We start from the raw sequence: 19,645 nt of genomic DNA, 5'->3' as shown, positions 1-19,645 counted from the left end.
AGGTCCAGAGACGTGAGAAACTCTCCTGCCTATACCGCCGCAATGACAGAGCGCAGGGTTTCCATGCGGGAGTGTCACACTCCTAAGTCCTCGTTGACTCTGCGTAAGTCGAGGATAGGTCTGAACGCCTTTTAGAGGCACCACAAAATAAATGGAGTAGCGATCGCAGCCACGTTCGGCGGGAAGAACCGGAACCACCGCTCCAAGCTTCAGCAACACCTATAAGGTCTCATTTACCACCGCCCGCTTCACGGCAGTGCCGTATCGGGACTCCATAAATGCGTCTCCCACCGGGGCAGCGAATTCTAGTCGGTAACCTTCTCTGATCAGGTCCAGGTACTGATCCGAAGTAATCTGGTCCACTCCTCGAGAAAGAAGGAGAGACGACCCCCTACTGCGGGAACCAATGAGTGGACCGGCGCCCCATCATTGTGGAGGACACCCCTGAACTCCTGGACGTTGCCCGTACGCCGCAGTGCGTTTGTCCGAAAGGAAGGAGTTCCTCTGCTGGAAACAGGTACGTTGACCAAACCCCGCAGAGCGTCCCGGGCGATACCTACGAGCTTCGCAAAAACGTGGCCTGGAAGAGGAGGGAAACGAAGGACTTTTGGAAGAAGGCCTCGGCCTATCCTCAGGCAGCCATTGGGACTTAAGAGTCCCCTAGGTCCTTAACAATCTTCTCCAAATCCTCCCCAAATAAAAGAAGGCCCCGAAAGGGTAACCTCATCAGCCTTTGTTTAGAAGCCATGTCAGCCAAAGAAGGCGGCGGGCAGCAACCGCCACCGACATCTGCTCAGCCGAAGCTCTGACCAGATCATAAAGGGCATCAGCCAAAAAAGACAGTGCAGACTCCATATACGGGCCGACCTCAGCGAGAGAACCCACTCCATCGGTGGGCTGCTCAATCGCCTGCTGCAACCAGGAAAGGCAGGCCCGGGCTGCATAGGAACTGCAAATAGCCACCCGTAAGGAAAGGCCCGAGATTTCAAAGGACCGCTTCAGCGCGGATTCCAGCCACCGGTCCTGTATATCTTTCAAAACGACTCCTCGCTCCACTGGGAGAGTAGTTTTTTTAGTTTGTAAGCTCTTTGAGCAGGGACTGTCTTTCTTCTATGTTTGTGCAGCGCTGCATATGCCTTGTAGCACTATAGAAATGCTAAGTAGTAGTAGTAGTTAGTCACAGCCGTGACTAACGCATCCACTTTAGGCATCCCAAAGAGGGCCAACTGACTTTCACTGAGAAGGTAAAGGTGACACATAGCCCTGGCCACCTTCAAGGGACCATCAGGGTCAGACCATTGAGCTGAAATAAGCTCTTGGATGGAAGCATGCACGGGAAAAGCCAGAGAAGGCTTCTTACTACTAGCCATCCTAGGATTAATAGAAGAGGCAGCGCCCTCGTCAGGATCTTCAATACAGAGGGCCTGTAAGGCATCAGAAATGAGAGCTGGCAGTTCGTCTCGGTGGAAAATCCGAACCGCTTTAAGGTCATCCAACTCCTGTGGCAAGCAGCCACCCTCATCTGGATCATCAGTCCGTGATGGTCTGCCCGACCCCTCAGACTCCCCGAAACTAGACCAAGGGGGAGAGCAGGGTAAAGAGTCCCCCTCAGACGGGGTATTCACTCGTCTATGCTTAGTGTCAGCCAAAGGCTCGGGGGAAGAAATAAAGTCTCCAGCAGACGCTGGGCTATAAAGAACTGGAGGCAACCCAGTCTGAAAGGAATTGTCAGGAGCCTCAGGCAGTGCTCTTTTTAACATAAAAGCCTTATGCATCAGCAGCACAAATTCAGGGGAGAAAAACTCACCCTGTACCTTCGCCCCCACATGGGGGAAGCAGAGGCAATAGCTTCTCTAGAAACCTCAAACGAGGCGTCCCCCTGCACTCAGACCCCTCTGCAACTGCGAGGGTCGAGTCACGCAATGCCTCCAAGATGGCGCCCGCTGCCAACTCCGTTGGGCGGGAAGACTCACCGCTCGCCATGCTCGTGCCAGCATTAGCATCTAGGCAGCATGAGCTGCAAAGCCCCGCTGCTGATTTGCATTTCCCACAGTGGGAGCAGAGCTTAACCCCTTCAGCAGCCATCAAATACAGAAAACAAAATGGCACATAAGCGCCAAAACTTACTCCGCACAGAGCGCTGTCAGCGGGAACCTCCCCGGAGGAGCTGCGCACCGCTCTCACTTCAGGAGACCAAGTCAACGAGCTTCGGTCAAGCTGCACCAGAAATTGCCACACTGAGAAAGCGAGCCTCTCTCTTTTTCTTTTTTACTGTGAGATAAGATAGAGGCAGGCAGCCACAGAGGAACTCCAGGAGGAGGGGGAATGGAATGGGGTAAGGCAGGGACAGGCAAAACCAAGTATGCCTTTAAAGTGGGCACCACCAGCCACAACACCACCCCCCCGCTCTACTGGCAAAGCACAGGAGACACCCCAGGCAGAAATCCAGGAGCTGAGAAAGCGACGTCCACACCTGCTGGGAGATAGAGATATACTGAAGGCAGAGGGGGGCTGGGCGTCTAAGAACACCATGTACTTTCAGTGTTCTCTATCTCCACCTGCTGGTAGGCAGATACAACCCATCAGTACTACATCAGTTAATGGATTCATCTGCTGTTGATGACCAGGAATCCTAATATTTCGGTATCTCTGGCAGTCCCCGAATCCACAAGATCTTTCACTCTTTCCAATATACCTGTTGTCTCTTTTGTGATCACTCAGTTGTTTTTCCATCACGCTCATCGCTTCTGCGTGTTCTTCCACCCCTACTTCCATTTCAGCCATGAGTTGTCCCAGCTTTGTTATTTCACTGCAGAGATCCGTGAACAGCTTTGAGATCCGCTTTAATTTATTGAAGTCAGGAGCATATTGTCGCCATCAAGTCCTGTTGCGATGACGATACTGGCATGGAGTCTGCAAGCGGAGGCTCTCTCATAAGTACATAAGTATTGCCATACTGGGACAGACCGAAGATCCATCAAGCCCAGCATCCTGTTTCCAACTTTGGCCAATCCAGATTACAAATACCTGGCAAGATTCCAAAACAGTGCAATACATTTTATGCTGCTTATCCTAGAAATAAGCAGTGGATTTTCCCCAAGTCCATTTTAATAATAGCTTATGGACATTTCTTTTAGGAAGCTATCCAAAACTTTTTAAACTGCTTTTACTATATTCTCTGGCAAAAAATTCCAAAATGTAATTACACATTGAGTGAAGAAATATTTTCTCCGATTCATTTTAAATTTACTACTTTGTAGCTTCATTGTGTGCCCCCTAGTCCTAGTATTTTTGGAAAGAGTAAACAAGCGATTCATGTCTACCCATTCCCTCCACTTATTTTATAGATTTAATTACATGGTCCAAGCCCTAAGCCACCGCCCTTTGCTGATATGCATAAGCGTGTAAATCTACCACCTTAGAGCGAGGTAATGCCAACACTAATTCCACTTTCTCACTGCTTAAAGCTTTGAGATATCGCTATTTTGCTCTCAAGGAGGACTGCAGAGGAAGCTAATAATTAGAAATTCAGGAGCTCCTTACTCAAGCTGCCATTCATGTTGGTGATGTCACTTCCTCATTCTTCTCTACATAAGTACATAAGTATTGACATACTGGGAAAGACCAAAGGTCCATCGAGCCCAGCATCCTGTTTCCAACAGTGGCCAATCCAAGTCATAAATACCCGGCAAGATCCCCAAAATATACAAAACATTTTATACTGCTTATCCCAGAAATAGTGGATTTTCCCCAAGTCCATTTAATAATGGAATATGGACTTTTCCTTTAGGAAGCCATCCAAGCCTTTTTTAAACTCCGCTAAGCTAACCGCCTTTACCACATTCTCTGGCAACGAATTTCAGAGTTCAATTACACGTTGAGTAAAGAAATAATTTCTCCGATTTGTTTTAAATTTACTACATTGTAGCTTCATCGCATGCCCCCTAGTCCTAGTATTTTTGGAAAGCGTGAACAGATGCTTCACATCTACCCATTCAACTCCACTCATTATTTTATATACCTCTATCATATCTCCCCTCAGCCACCTTTTCTCCAAGCTGAAGAGCCCTAGCCACTTTAGCCTTTCCTCATAGGGAAGTCGTCCCATTATCTTAATATTTTCGTCGCTCTTCTCTGCACCTTTTCTAATTCCACTATATCTTTTTTGAGATGCGGCAACCAGAATTGAACACAATATTTGAGGTGCGATTGCACCATGGAGCGATGCAAAGGCATTATAACATCCTCATTTTTGTTTTCCATTCCTTTCCTAATAATGCCTAACATTCTATTTGCTTTCTTAGCCGAAGCAACACACTGAGCAGAAGGTTTCAACGTATCATCAACGACGACACCTAGATCCTTTTCTTGGTCCGTGACTCCTAACATGGAACCTTGCATGACGTAGCTATAATTCGGGTTCCTCTTTCCCACATGCATCACTTTGCACTTGCTCACATTAAACGTCATCTGCCATTTAGACGCCCAGTCTCCCAGTCTCGTAAGGTCTGCTTGTAATTTTTCACAATCCTCCCGCGATTTAATGACTTTGAATAACTTTGTGTCATCAGCAAATTTAATTACCTCACTAGTTACTCCCATCTCTAGGTCATTTATAAATATGTTAAAAAGCAGCAGTCCCAGCACAGAGCCCTGGGGAACCCCACTAACTACCCTTCTCCATTGAGAATACTGACTATTTAACCCTATTTAACCAGAGAGTAGGGTTGAATGGTCAGTAGTCTCGATGGAGAAGGGTAGTTAGTGGGGTCCCTCAGGGGTCTGTGCTGGGACCGCTGCTTTTTAACATATTTATAAATGACCTTGAGATGGGAGTAACTAGTGAGGTAATTAAATTCGCAGATGACACAAAGTTATCCAGGGTCGTCTCGTCGCGGGAGGAGTGTGAAAGATTACAAGAGGACCTCGTGAGACTGGGGGACTGGGTGTTCAAATGGAAGATGAAGTTCAACGTTGACAAGTGCAAAGTGATACACACGGGAAGGAGGAACCCAAATTACGGCTATGTCACGCAAGGTTCCGCTTTAGGAGTTACAGACCAAGAAAGGGATCTGGGAGTCATCATGGATATGACGTTGAAATCTTCCGCTCAATGTGCTGCGGCGGCCAAGAAGGCGAACAGAATGTTGAGTATTAGAAAAGGGATGGAAAACAAGCATGAGGATGTTATAATGCTGTTATATCACTCAATGGTGCGACCGCACCTGGAGTACTGTGTTCAGTTCTGGTCGCCTCATCTCAAAAAAGATATAAAGGAATTGGAGAAGGTGCAGAGAAGGGCGACGAAAATGATAAAAGGGATGGGACGACTACCTTATGAGGAGAGGTTAAGAAGGCTAAGACTCTTTAGCCTGCAGAAAAGGCGGCTGAGGGGTGATATGATAGAGGTCTACAAAATTTTGAGTGGGGTAGAGCGGACAGATGTGAAGCGTTTGTTTACGGTTTCTAACAATAATAGAACTAGGGGACACAAGATGAAATTAGAATGTGGTAGGTTTAAAACAAATTGGAGAAAGTTTTTCTTTACTCAGCGCGTGGTTAGACTCTGGAACTCATTGCCGGAGAAGGTAGTGACGGCAGCTGGCCTTGCTGAGTTTAAAAGGGGTCTGGACAGATTCCGGAAGGAAAAGTCCATTGATCGTTATTAAATTTTGGGATTTTGCCAGGTTCTTGGGGCCTGGATTGGCCGCTGTCGGAGACGGAGTGCTGGGCTTGATGGACCTTTGGTCTTTTCCCAGAGTGGCAGTGCTTATGTACTTATGTACTGAATCTAATAGCCAATTTGTAACCAATATAGCTCATAAAGCAAGGGAAAATTAGGTTCTTACCTTGGTAATTTTCTTTCCTTTAGTCACAGCAGATGAATCCATTAACTGATGGGTTACATCCGCCTACCAGCAGGTGGAGATACAGAACACTGAAAGACCATTGTGACTCTAGGATGGCTAGCCCTAACTGCCTTCAGTATTTGAGATTTCCAAAGCAGAGTGAACCATAAAGGTATAATAATATAAACTTTCCTCACAGCGAACAATCGCCCCATAACAGGAGCATCAAAGGAGGGACGATCTCAACCTCCTGTAGTACAACATCATGTAGCAATTCTGATAACTGTTTTCCAACTTCTCCCAATAAGACTTATATCTGCATGAAAGATCTGAACAAAAAACAAAGTCAGACAGGGAAGGATCATGGATTCATCTGCTGTGACTAAAGGAAAGAAAATTACCAAGGTAAGAACCTAATTTTCCCTTCCTTGTCATCAGCAGCAGATGAATCCATTAATTGATGGGATGTACAAAAGCAATCCCTACTTAGGGTGGGAACAGGCCACACCACGAGCCAAAACTTGAGCTCCAAAAACAGCGTCCTGCTTCGCTGCAACATCCAGCCTGTAATGCCGGGCAAAAGAGAGCTGAGAAGCCCAAGTAGCCGCACTACAGATCTCTTGAAGAGAGAGTGCACCCGTTTCAGCCCACGAGGAGGAGATGGCTCTCGTGGAATGCGCCTTAAACGCTTCAGGCGGAGAGTGACCTAAAAGCAGATACGCATCAAAAATGACTTCCTTGAGCCAACGGGCTATAGTGGCCTTAGACGCCGGGCCTCCACACCGAGGACCTGACAACAAGACAAAAAGGTGATCAGAAGTCCTGAAGTCATTTGACATCTGTAGATACTGCAACAGCGCCCTGCGGACATCCAGAAGATGTAACTGCCCAAAGGAGTCCGGGAACTCTTCCCTAGAAAAGGAAGGAAGAAAAATGGGCTGGTTCAGGTGAAACGTTGAAACCACCTTAGGGAGGAAGGAAGGCACTGTACGTACTGTTACTCCGGACGAGAATTGCAGAAAAGGGTCCTGACAGGACAGCGCCTGCAGCTCAGACACGAGTCTAGCCGGTGTCATGGCCACCAAAAAGACTGTCTTGAGAGTCACATCCTTCTCTGAAGCTCGCCTAAGCGGCTCAAAGGGCGAACACTGAAGAGCCTTCTAGCCCCAGGTTCCAGGCTGGACAGGGCAACCAGACAGGAGGACAGAGCCTAAGCACCCCTCTGAGAAATCGGGCAATGTCCGGATGAGCAGCCAGGGACAAGCCAGCGACTTTCCCTCGATAGCATGATAATGCTGCCACTTGCACCCGCAGGGAATTGTAAGCCAGGTCTTTTTGTAAGCCCTCCTGCAAAAAGTCCAGCACAGTTGAGACAGTAGCTCACGTGGGTGTGATCGCCTTTGAAACACTCCACGCCTCAAATCTGCACCAGATCCGAGCGTAAGCTGCAGAGGTGGACCGCTTGCGGGCCTGCAAGAGAGTGGAGATGACCTTGTTAGAGTAGCCCTTGTCTCTCAATTGCGCCCTCTCAATAGCCAGACCGTAAGACCAAATCGGCAGGGATCCTCCATAGACACCGGACCCTGAAACAACAGGTTCGGCACCAGGGGCAAATGCACCAGAGTGTCCACCAACATCCGGCAGAGATCCGCATACCACGGACGCCTTGGCCAATCTGGAGCGATGAGAATCACCAGACCTCGGTGCTGTCGAATTCGCAGTAGGACTCGCCCTATCAAGGGTCAAGGAGGGAACACATACAGGAGGCCCGAGGGCCAGGGTTGAGCCAGAGCATCCAACCCCACCGAGCGAGGATCTCTCCTTCTGCTGAAAAAGCGAGGTACTTTGGCGTTTGCACTTGACGCCATTAGATCCATTCTGGGAGTCCCCCATTTGGCACAAATCTGAAGAAAAACTTCTTCTGCCAGTTCCCATTCCGCCGGGTCGATTTGATGCCTGCTGAGAAAATCGGCTTGCACGTTGCTCTGACCTGCTATGTGAGCTGCTGACAGAAGCTGCAGGTGGAGCTCGGCCCAGTGGCAAATCTGAGCGGCCTCCGCGGCCAGGGCCCAGCACTGAGTACCGCCCTGACGATTTATGTATGCCACCGCTGTCATGTTGTCTGACAGAACCTGGACAGCAAGCCCCTTCAGAGTCTTTTGAAAGGCCATAAGAGCCTGGAGTATCGCTCTCAGTTCCAAGCGATTGATGGACCACCCCGCTTCCACAGGTGTCCACAGACCCTACTACTACTACTTAACATTTCTAGACCGCTACTAGGGTTACGCAGCGCTGTACAATTTAACAAAGAGAGACAATCCCTGCTCAAAGAGCTTACAATCTAATAGACAAGTGAACGGTCGGTCCGATAGGGGCAGTCAAATTGGGGCAGTCTGGATTCACTGAACGGTAAGGGTTAGGTCCCGAACGCAGCAATGCGCTCCCCAGCCTAGAAGGCTGGCATCTGTTATCACCAGGCACCCGGAAGGAAGCGCCAGAGGCATTCCTTGGCGCAGCTTCCTGTCGGAGAGCCACCAGTCCAAACTGAGCCGGGCCGCAGGGAGCAACGTTAGTCTGCGTTGATATTCCTGGGGCATCGGAGACCATTGTTGAAGCAGGGCAATCTGCAGAGGCCTCATATGCGCTCTCGCCCAAGGCACTACCTCCAAGGTGGCCGTCATCGACCCCCAGCAGCTGGACAAAGTCCCAAGCTCGCGGGCGAGGCATCCGCAGGAGCAGACGGACCTGATTCTGAAGCTTGCACCGCCTTTGGTCGGGGAGAAAAACCAACCCCAATGCCATGTCGAACCGGACCCCCAAATACTCGAGAGACTGAGAGGGGGTCAGGTGACTTTTGGGTACATTGACCACCCAGCCTAGCGCCTGCAGGACCGCCACCACTCTGGTTGTGGCAAGACGACTCTCGGTTGCCGAGTCCGCTCTGATGAGCCACTCGTCAAGATAAGGGTGAACTCTGATACCCTCTCGCCTGAGACAAGCAGCTACCACCACCATTACCTTGGAAAAGGTATGGGGAGCTGTGGCTAGGCCGAAAGGCAAGGCCTGAAACTGGAAATGCTTTCCCAACATCGCAAAGCGGAGGAACCGCTGGTGTGGAGGCCAGATAGGAATGTGCAAATAAGCTTCTTGTAGGTCCAGAGACGTGAGAAACTCTCCTTGCTGTACCGCCACAATGACGGAGCGCAGGGTTTCCATGCGAAAATGTCGTACTCTGAGAGCCTCGTTTACTCTTTGTAAGTTGAGGATCGGCCTGAAAGACCCGCCTTTTCGAGGCACGACAAAATTAATGGAATAGCGGCCGCAGCCGCATTCAGCGGGAGGCACCGGGATCACCGCTCCGAGGTGCAGCAAGACTTGTAAGTGTAATCTGTTGGGTTGGTCGTGAGCCCTTGAGCCCTGGCCGAGGCCAGCAGAGCACCAACCCAGGCCAAGGGGAGACCGACCCACCACTGCACACCCCAGCTACGCAATACCCCTAACCTACCCTCCCCCGCAGTACTTCAGGAAGAAAGGGAAATAGGCATACAGGCGGGCCTCGCGGTCAAACTGGAACCCAGGCGCTCAGAGCCACTCGTGCGGGCCTCACGGCCGAACTGGAACCCAGACACACACAGGGAGGGGTGAAAGAGACCCAGGAGTCCCCCCGGGACCCCAAGGTGCTAGCCACGCGCTGAACACCAGCCACAAGGCAAAGGGAGTAACAAAGGAACCAGAGCGGGGCCACACACTCCCAGGGGACCAGCGCAGGACAAGGGAACTAAATATAGGAAGCCCCTACAAGCCAGAGACAGGAGCAGCAAACAAAAGAAAAAGTCCTGGCCCCAGCCAAAAGCCACGGAAAAGACACAACAGAAGAGAAAGGAAATCTCTGACAGAACACCCAGAAGAAAGAGGCAGAGCCACAGCACACAAAGGGTTAAACTTACTGAGCTAGCAGGCAGGCACACAGGGAGATCCTAAAATAAACAAACAGAAAGAAAGGGTAGCCTCAATGATCTTTGCTTAGAAGCCATGTCAGCCGCCCAATGCCGCAGCCAAAGAAGGCGGTGGGCGGACACCGCCACAGACACCTCTGTTTAGCTGAAGCTCTGACCAGATCATACAGGGCAGGGCGTCAGCCAAAAATGACAGGGCCAACTCCATCCTTGGGGCAACCTCAGAAAGGGGGCCCGCACCATCGGCGGGCTGTTCCACCACCTGCTGTAACCAGGAAAGACATGCCCGGGCTGCATAGGAACTGCAAATAGACGCCCTCAAGGCAAGGCCCGCAATTTCAAAGGGCCGCTTCAGTGCGGACTCAAGCCGCCGGTCCTGCATGTCTTTCAAAGCGACTACTCCCTCTACTGGGAGAGTGGTCTTTTTTGTCACCGTCATGCATCCCCAAAGGGGCCAAGTGCTCCTCACGCAGAGGGTACAGCTGACCCCTGGCCACTTTCAAAGGCCCATCGGGGTCAGACCATTGAGCAGAAATAAGCTCTTGGATGGAGTCATGCACAGGAAAGGCCCGAGTAGGCTTCTTAGTACTCGCCATCCTAAGATTTGTTAATCTTAGGATGGCGAGTACTAAGAAGCCTACTCGGGCTTCGCCTTCAGCAGGATCATCAATCGAGAGGGCCTGCAAGGCATCAGTAACGAGAGCTGGCAGCTCGTTGCGGTGGAAAATCCAGACCGCATTGGAATCATCCAAATCCAGTGGCAAACAGGCACCCTCCTCTGGATAATCCTTCCCTGAGGGTCTGCCAGATCCCTCAGACTCTCCACAGTCCGACCATGGGGGGGGGAAAGGATATGCGCCATTTTCAGATGGGGAATTTACCCATCTATGTTTACCGTGTTTCCAACGCTTGGGGGAGGAGATAATCTCTGAAGTCATCCCCGGGGCATCAACACCCGGAGGGAAGCCAGGAGGCAACTCAGTGTCAGACACCTGCGGCAGAGCTCTTTTCAGCATAAAAGCCTTATGCATTAAAAGCACAAACTCAGGGGAGAAAAACTCACCCTGACCCTCCGCCTCCGAATTAGGAGAAACAGATGTAGGAGCTCCTCTGACAGCCTCTAAACGAGGCGTCCCCCTGCACTCAGACTCCTCCGCAGCCACGAGGGTCGAGGCATGCGGCGCTTCCAAAATGGCGCCCACTGCCAGCTCTATCGAGCAGGAAGAAACATCGCTCGGCACGCTCAAACTAGCGTGAGCGTCTAAGGAGCACGTTTTACACAGCCCCGCTGCTGATCTGCGTTTACCACAATGGCAGCAGCGCTTAACTCCTTCAGCAGCCATCGTCCGTTTTTTTTCTCACAGGACGGGAATATAGCAATAAAATGGTGGCTTCGCGCCAAAATTTACCCCGATCGGTACGGCGTCCGCGGGACCTCCCCAGAGGAGCTGGGCACCACTCTCACCTCAGAAGACTGAGTCAACGAGCTCCGTCAAGCTGCACAGAACCAGGATCACTGGAAAAAGCCTCAGAACAGCCACGCAGTAAAAGCGCGCTTTTTTTTTAACGCTGTGAGGAAAGTTGGAGGCAGGCAGCAACAGAGGGACTCTGGGAGGCGGGGGGAATGGGTAAGGCAGGGAAAGGGCGAACCTATATGCCTTTAAAGTGGGCACTACCAGCCACAACACCCCTGCTCAACTGGCAAAGCACAGGAGCCACCCCAGGCAGTCTGAAATCCAGGAGCTGATCAAGCTACGTCCACACCTGCTGGGAGATAGAGAAATACTGAAGGCAGTTGGGGCTAGGCTAGCCGCCGTCCTAGAGGCACTATGGTCTTTCAGTGTTCTCTATCTCCACCTGTTGGTAGGCGTATACAACCAGTGTTGCCAGGTGGGCAGTTTTACCGCCCAATTGGGCGGTTTTCTGCGACCCGCCGCGGGAAATTTTTGCCCACGGCGGGTTGCGGTTTTTTGGGCTGCTTTTTGGTCTTCTGGGCGGTTTTTTGGGCGGTTTTTTCGGCCGCGGGGGGCGGGATTAGTGACGTTTTGGGCGGGGTTAGTGACGTTTTGGGCGGGGTTAGTGACGTTTTGGGCGGGGCCGATGATGGGGGAGGCGGGGCTGATGACAGGGGAGGTGTGGCCGATGACGGCGGGGGTGATGACGCGGGGGTGGGGGTGTCAGGGGCGGGGTTTGAGTTTGGGCGGGTTTTGGCCTGGATTTAGGCTGGTTTGGGTGGGAAAAAAAATTTCCACCTGGCAACCCTGGATACAACCCATCAGTTAATGGATTCATCTGCTGCTGATGACAAGGAATAGAGTGATAGAATGAAAACGTCCACCTCAGATCAATGGCAGCTGAATTCTGAACAATTTGTAAAGGGCTTAATACAGATTTTGAAAGCCCTAGAAATAACCCATTGCAAAAGTCAAAATGCGGAGCAACCAAATCATGATAAATTGTACATGTTTTCAAAACTCAGGTGTGGTTTTAGATGTAACATTTTCAATTTTAAAAAGACTATCTGAACTATTTTGCAATATGGGCTCTCATAGTTAAATGTGAATCCAATAACTCATTCCCACCAAAACCCATCAGTATCCTTTCCCAACCCTCTTCCCCCTGCACCCAATAGGTTCCCACCTCTCCCTTGCCCACCCCTTCAGCCTCTACTCACTTAGCTGTGTTCCTGACCTTTTTTTCCTCCAAACTTCCTTCTCATCTTCTCAACCCCAAATTCCCCCTCTCTTCTCCACTTGCCCCCACTGCTGCTCTGTGTCCCCTCGCCTCAGCACCAGACCTTCCCACTGGAACCCCTCTGTCATTCCACATTTCCCACGATACTCCGGCTCTCTTTAGTCCAACTTCCCTGTGCTGTGGTGCTCTGCATTTTTTGCTGGTGGCAGAAGTGCAGTATACCACATAGGAAGACTCTGGAGCATACTGTATTGAAGCAGGGAGAACGTGCAATATACCACATAGGAAGACTCTGGCGCATACAGTATTGAAGCAGGGAGACCCCCCCAAGAAGGCCAACACACTATGACGGGGAGGGGGCCTGTACTTCAGGATGCATCAGACATCGAACTTCTCACTTACCAGATAAGATGGGAAGTATGTTTCTTGTTACCTTCCACTCTAACACCCTTGACGTGTATATTTTTACAGCAGTTTTATTGCAATCGCTAATTCCTTGTTACCCTTGTAACGTTACCGTCGCACGACGGGGGCCTCGCAACTTTTGAGGACAAGATTGCTACACAAATACGAGGGTCCGGGAGAATAATCTTCAGCGTTGAATACATCAACAGTCTTCTTTTAAAAACATTTTTTTGTGTGTGTGTGGGTATATGTAAAACGTCCCTATCTAAACGACTGGGCAAACAAAAAATTAACTTTTAAAGGTGTTTTTAATTGAATCCGGGAGGATCCCGCTATATCCGTCTTTTACCCGATAAATGTAAACCTGCATAATCTGGCCTTGCTGTACCCCTTGGAAATTCATCAGAAGAGGGTAAATAGTATGGAAATGTCAACTCATTACCTGCCAAGTAGGGAAGAACTGAAAGATACAACAGAAGCCCTGCACAGATCCATCGCTGCTTCCTAAACCTGCTTATCTTCGGCAGGTGACACGAAATGGTCATGCTGCTGCAAATATCGGGACTTCAAAACCAGGAAGAGCCAAGTTTGCTGTCGTTTAAGTGTTTCACTTTCGTTTTCTTTCTCCAGCACGTAATTTAATACTACATGGAACTAGCAGAGGGAGCTATTGACCCGTACATGCCATGGTGAGCTCTATATTGACTGGTATCATGCAATACACTTATGGGGTTAAAAGACTTGCGCTCTTTACTGTACAATAAAGAGCCTGATTTGGTTCACTCTTTGTGTGACATCGGCCACAACAAGAATCTTGGAAGAGTAGCTTTTCAGTAGGATGGATGCCCAGCAGCACGTGTTTTGGGCTGAAACTGAAACAATGCTGTATGTCCCTTACACGAGAGCTGCTCCTATTCCCCGAACTGAAGTAGCTCTCAGTCTCCATCTGTATTTCTCCTTAAGGAGTTAGGATAGTTGATGGTTGAAGCCTATCTAGTCCACTGTAAGCAAGAAGGAAGCCAATTAGGATGATCTAAGTTTCCCCTTCCCAGCGCAGCCGTCGTCCCCGTTCACTCAATACAAAGCAAGCAAACCTATGAGTTGCTGCATCCACATTGTCGTTTTTTATTGTTGGTCCACCTGTAACAAGCCTAAAGCTGTTTCAATTGGATAGACAGTGCCTTTAAAGGTGGAGGACAAAAGTTTTGTTGTTGTTTTGTTTTTTTTTGTTTACTTATTGGACAGCTTTTTCATTTATTTGAAAGTTTCCCACATCTCTCAATATAAAATGAAGCCTCACCTTCCCAACGTTCTAAAAGTGAGGCGCCAGAGATCATTTTTCCTCCATGAGTGGGCAGCCCCGCCCACGCGTCAAACGTGATGACGTCGCGGGCGGAACAATGACACTCACCGACCATGTCACGCTGCTGATTGGCTGTGCCTCGGGTGATGCGCACCAGGGTTGCCAGGTGGAAAATTTTTTCCCCACCTAAATCAGCCCAAATCCAGCCCAAAACCCGCCCAAAGTCAAACCCCGCCCCTGACACCCCCACCCCCGCTGTCACATATGAGTTTGTCTTGGGCAGACTGGATGGACCATGCAGGTCTTTATCTGCCATCATCTACTATGTTACTATGTTACCCCCGCTGTCATCAACCCTGCCCCCGCCATCATCGGCCCCGCCTCTTCCGTCATTGGCCCCGCCCAAAACGTCACTAACCCCGCCCAAAACGTCACTAGCCCCGCCCCCGCGGCCCGAAAAACCACTCAAAAAACCGCTGAAAGACCCCAAAACAAGCCCAAAAAACGCAACCCGCCGCAGGCAAAACTTACCCGCGGCGGGTCGCGGAAAACCGCCCACCTGGCAACACTGATGCGCACACACTTCACCTCCCCCTCCCAAACACTCACACGGACTACTAAACCACCTTGCCTTAATCGGTGCCGCAGAGGAGCAGGAGGGGGACAGTGAAGATAAAGCAGCGGCGTTCGGGGAAAAAAACACAAGTCCCGCCCCTTCCTGAGGAGGGGGTACCTAACAGCACGGGCAAAGACCGCCACTAACCCACCTCTACATCGCGGCCCTTACTCTGCAAGCTCTTGATGCGGTGATTCTCAAAGCCGGCGTTCTCGCGACCCAGGCAGGGGGAGGAGTAGGGAAACACACGGAGCGTGTTTCCCTACTCCTCCCCCTGCCTAGGAATCAGCTGTCAGTGATTCCTGCACACGTCTGCACTACCAGCTCCAGCCAGCGCATGTGCACCAGTTCAGCTCCCCCTCCCAAACACTCACACGGACTACTAAACCACCTTGCCTTAATCAGCGCCGCAGAGGAGCAGGAGGGGGACACTGAAGAAAAAGCAGCGGCGTTCGGTTACAAAAAAAAACACAAGTTCCGCCCCTTCCTCAGGAGGGGGTAGCTGTCTTTCAAAACAAGCCCCGCCCCTTTCCGGAGGAGGTGGCGTTCCATGCCAAAAATCAACCACACACGGGGAGCAAATGAACTCTTTACTCCACCAGTTGAGAGAGAAGAGATGATTAGCATGCTATGCAGGAGTGACACAAGTCCCCTTCACTGGCAGGCAGGCAGACAAGGAAGCAGGGAGGGACGGCACCCTGGCACACACTCTCATTCACACACAATCTCTCTCTCACAAACACACTTGCACACAATCACTCTCTCTCAGTCACAAACACACACTTGTATCTGGCAGGGAGGGAGGAAAGGAAGGGGGCCACCCTGACACACACTGGCACACACACTCATTCCCCCACACACACACACTCTCTCTCTGTCACAAACACACACTTGCACCTGGGAGGGAGGGGGGCCACCCTGGTACACACTCTCATTCTCACACACACTGACATTGCCACAGAAACACTCGCACACAGTGTCACTCTCACAAACACACACTTGCACCTGGCAGGGAGGGAGGGGGGCCCATCCTGCCACACACTCTCATTCCCACAAACACACACTCTCTCACAAACACATTCGCACACACTCTCTGTCACAAACACACACTCACACATGACAGGGAGATAGGGAGGGGGGCCACTGGCAGCAAGGGAGGGAGGGGCCACAGAAACACACACATTCCCCCACAAACACCCTGACCGTCCCACCCTCTACACAAACACTATCTGTGACACACACACACACACACTCTCTCTGTGTCACACACACAGTGAAGCACAGTTACAGATTGCAAAACACGCCCCCTCCCCATGGCACACACTCTCATTCTCACACACACTGAGATTCCCACAGATACACTCGCACACAGTGTCACTCTCTCAAACTCACAAACACACACTTGCACCTGGCAGGGAAGGAGGGGAGCCCATCCTGCCTCACACTCTCTCACAAACACATTTGCACACACTCACTCTCTCTGTCACAAACATACACTCGCACATGGCAGGGAGATAGGGAGGGGGGTCACTGGCAGCGAGGGAGGGGCCACAGAAACACACACATTCCCCCGCAAACACCCTGACCGCCCCATCCTCTACACAAACACTCTCTGTGTCACACACACAGTGAAGCACAGTTACAAATCGCAAAACACGCCCCCTCCCCAACATTCTTACACGATAATCACCCCGTGCTACTACTTTGCCACACCCTCTTTCACTTCCACACACACACTCACAATCTATCTTTCAGACACAAGATCTCTGTCTATCACACTCACAACCACCGCCCCCCCCCAACCCCACTAAAAAAAAAAAACAAAAAAAATGATCCACAACATGGACAGATGGACACTCACTCACTCCCCCACCACACCCTCACAGTTCAACAACCCCGCCATCCCCCAACACCCCCCCCAAACAACATTTACAACAACAAAAAAACAGACTACAACAACACACTAATACAAGCCAACAACAACACGACCAACCCCCCAGTTAAAAAAACATATTGCCCATAATACTAAAACGTCAATTATTCATTACTAACACAACAAAATTATCCACAAAATCCCTTTCAAAACATTAATTGCAGAAAACAAATACCTTGCTAGTGCCCATTTCATTGCTCTCAGAAACGGGCCTTTTTTACTAGTGTAGATATAAATATCATGAAATAACAATTGAATATCACTAAAACAGCTTAAAGAATTATTATAGCTGGTAGAAACAGCAATTTTAAACTCTGTATGTTGTGCTCATTTTTCTACACTAAAAAGGAAATAAATATACTGTATACAATACAGAAGGCCAAATTTCAGTGAGAATATTCTGTTTCCTGATGGGTTCATCTTAAATGTTGTTGTAATCTGCCTTGGGAAGCCTGGTGTTATAAAGATGATGGAATATATTGAAATTAAATGGACGTAGAATTAAACTCTCCTTTCCATTGGGGCAAATGGAATCACATCTTCATCTGTTTTGTAGACGTTTACCTTTTAGATAGACAAATTGATTATTTTGTTGTTTGAGCATGTTTCGGAGACAAGTGGTTTATATGTGGAGGAGTGGCCTAGTGGTTAGGGTGGTGGACTTTGGTCCTAGGGAACTGAGTTTGATTCCCACTTCAGGCACAGGAAGCTCCTTGTGACTCTGGGCAAGTCACTTAACCCTCCATTGCCCCATGTAAGCCACATTGAGCCTGCTATGAGTGGGAAAGCATGGGGTACAAATGTAACAAACAAAAAAAAATATTTTCTGTCAAACAGATCTCTCATTTGTTGAAACACAACTAAATGGGCTATAAGCCCCTAATGCAGTCCATTGGTTTTCTTATATTTTGTTCTTGTGATGGCTTATTCTGTGTCAAAACTGGAAATACAGTGAGACAAAATAATAGAATTCAGTAACATCCAAAACTTATTTTTTATGTTTTAATCGTCTTTATTGAAAGCAAAACATGTTGGTTGATAAGCTTCATACAGAACAAGAAAAAAACAGTAAACCATCCAACATGGCACAATAAAAACTTTTACAGAGAACATACCCCAAGAACCCTTCCCCTCCCGTACTCCCCTCCCTCCCTCCAAGCCCACCTGTTTCCACCCACCAAAATAACACAACAGATGTACAGATCAGTAGGACTTAAAGCATTTCATAACAAGCCCTGCCTCCACTGTATGCAAATCTCTCTCATGAATATTCATTGTCAATATCCTGACAAACCTGACTGCCTTGGGTAACTCCAGGACCAGGTTATCCTAACTACCATAAGAGGCAGACACGGTCATATAATTAACATTATAATTTTATTTGTATTTGGGTAATAACTGAGAAAATGCTAATCAAACATATAAAAGGCAAGTGACCTTACTCACTTGCAAATGCGCAGTAGAGACTTCCCTCTCTGTCCCGCCCCCGCGTCAAGACGTGATGACGGGGCGAGGGGGGCGGGACAGAGAGGGAAACTGCGCGGAAGGGGAGGGAGGGAACTGCTGACGTCGCTACCGCTCCCACCCCAAGGTAGCCGCCACCACCCCCCCTTCACCCGGCCCGGGCCCTCTCTTCGTTATTCAACTTACAGCAGCGCTGAAACAGCAGCAAGCAGCTCAGCTTCAGCTCCCGTCGGCCTTCCTTCCCTGCCTGTGCCCCGCCCTCGCCGACGTGACGTCACACGAGGGCGAGGCACAGGCAGTGAAGGAAGGCCAACGGGAGCTGCAGCTTGCTGCTGTTTTGGCGCTGCTGTAAGTTGAATAACGAAGAGAGGGCCCGGGCCGGGTGAAGGGGGGGAGGGGGCGACTCCGGGGTGGGGGGGGCGGTAGCGGCTACCTTGGGGGGGGGGAGGGGACATGGGAGGTCTCAGAAGGAGGGGGGGCCTTGGAGCTGGGAGGGCTGGACTGAAGGGGGCCTTCCAGCTGGCTGGGAAGAAGGCACGGGGGGGCACGGGGGGGCAAGGGGCCCCTTACAGTTGTGAGGGAGAGCAGGGGGCCTTGGAACTGGGAGGGAGGGAAGGGGGCCTTGGGAGCTGGGGGGGAGGGCCTGGGGCCTTGGAACTGGGAGGGAGGGCGGGCAGGGGGCCTTGCAGCTGGGAAGGGGGGAGGACTGGAGCCTTGGAGCTGGGAGGGAGGGACAGAGGGGGCCTTGGAGCTGGCAGGGAAGGAGGATGGCAGGGGGCCTTGCAGCTGCAACGGGAGGGGGGCCTTGGGAAAAACATTCCAATACGCGCCCGTTTTAACGGGCTTAACGGCTAGTAAAAATTATATTACAAAGCATGAAGTTGACTTGGTTAATTTCTGCTGTATGCTTGTTTTTCTTTCAGGGAGAATTCAGCTGCTTGTCTACTTTATTTTAGCTGTGCAGATTACTTTCTGTCCGGTCTGATTTTTTAATTGTATTCAAGTCTTACTGTAATATATGGTAAGATATATTAAATGTTTTTTTCCTGGGGCTCTGTGGGGGGCTGTTCCAGGGTTTTGGTGGATGGTGCTGGCTGGAAAAGGTTTAAATTTAGTTTGGGAATTTTTAATAGAGTTAGGTGAAGAAATTGTGAGATGTTTCTTAAATATGTGTTTTTTGTGTTCATATAATTTTTTATTAATTTTATATACTTTACAGAGATACCAGCACTGCATAGAAAAAACTACCACATCAATAGCAAAACAAAACATCAATTGGCTTCATTAGACCTCTAATTAAGGGAGGGGGGGTAGGAATGAGTGAAGTTTAACACTGTTTTACAATAGCATTTAGAAGTAATTATGGTTCCGTATGTCCCTTAATTTTATATCTCTGCAGCTATTTACCATCTAGGAATGTCTGGA

At 49.8% G+C, this 19,645-nt stretch overlaps 1 protein-coding gene across 4 annotated transcripts in view; it reads right to left on the bottom strand.

Moving 5' to 3' along the window:
- The window catches only part of LOC115468917, a 172,091-nt gene extending 158,596 nt beyond the window's left edge, over window positions 1-13,495 (bottom strand). For all 4 annotated transcript variants that reach the window (XR_003941932.1, XM_030201065.1, XM_030201066.1 and 1 more), the window contains exon 1: window positions 13,347-13,495. Coding sequence is in view for 3 of the 4 variants with exons in the window: in XM_030201065.1 (XP_030056925.1) it covers window positions 13,347-13,449 (103 nt within the window). In the remaining variant the exon portion in view is untranslated. The remainder of the gene's footprint in view (window positions 1-13,346) is intronic.
- Window positions 13,496-19,645: the final 6,150 nt, after the last annotated feature.

Source organism: Microcaecilia unicolor, chromosome 4 (assembly GCF_901765095.1).
Source record: "Microcaecilia unicolor chromosome 4, aMicUni1.1, whole genome shotgun sequence".
Lineage (NCBI taxonomy): Eukaryota > Metazoa > Chordata > Amphibia > Gymnophiona > Siphonopidae > Microcaecilia > Microcaecilia unicolor.
This window is presented reverse-complemented; position numbering and strand designations above follow the sequence as displayed.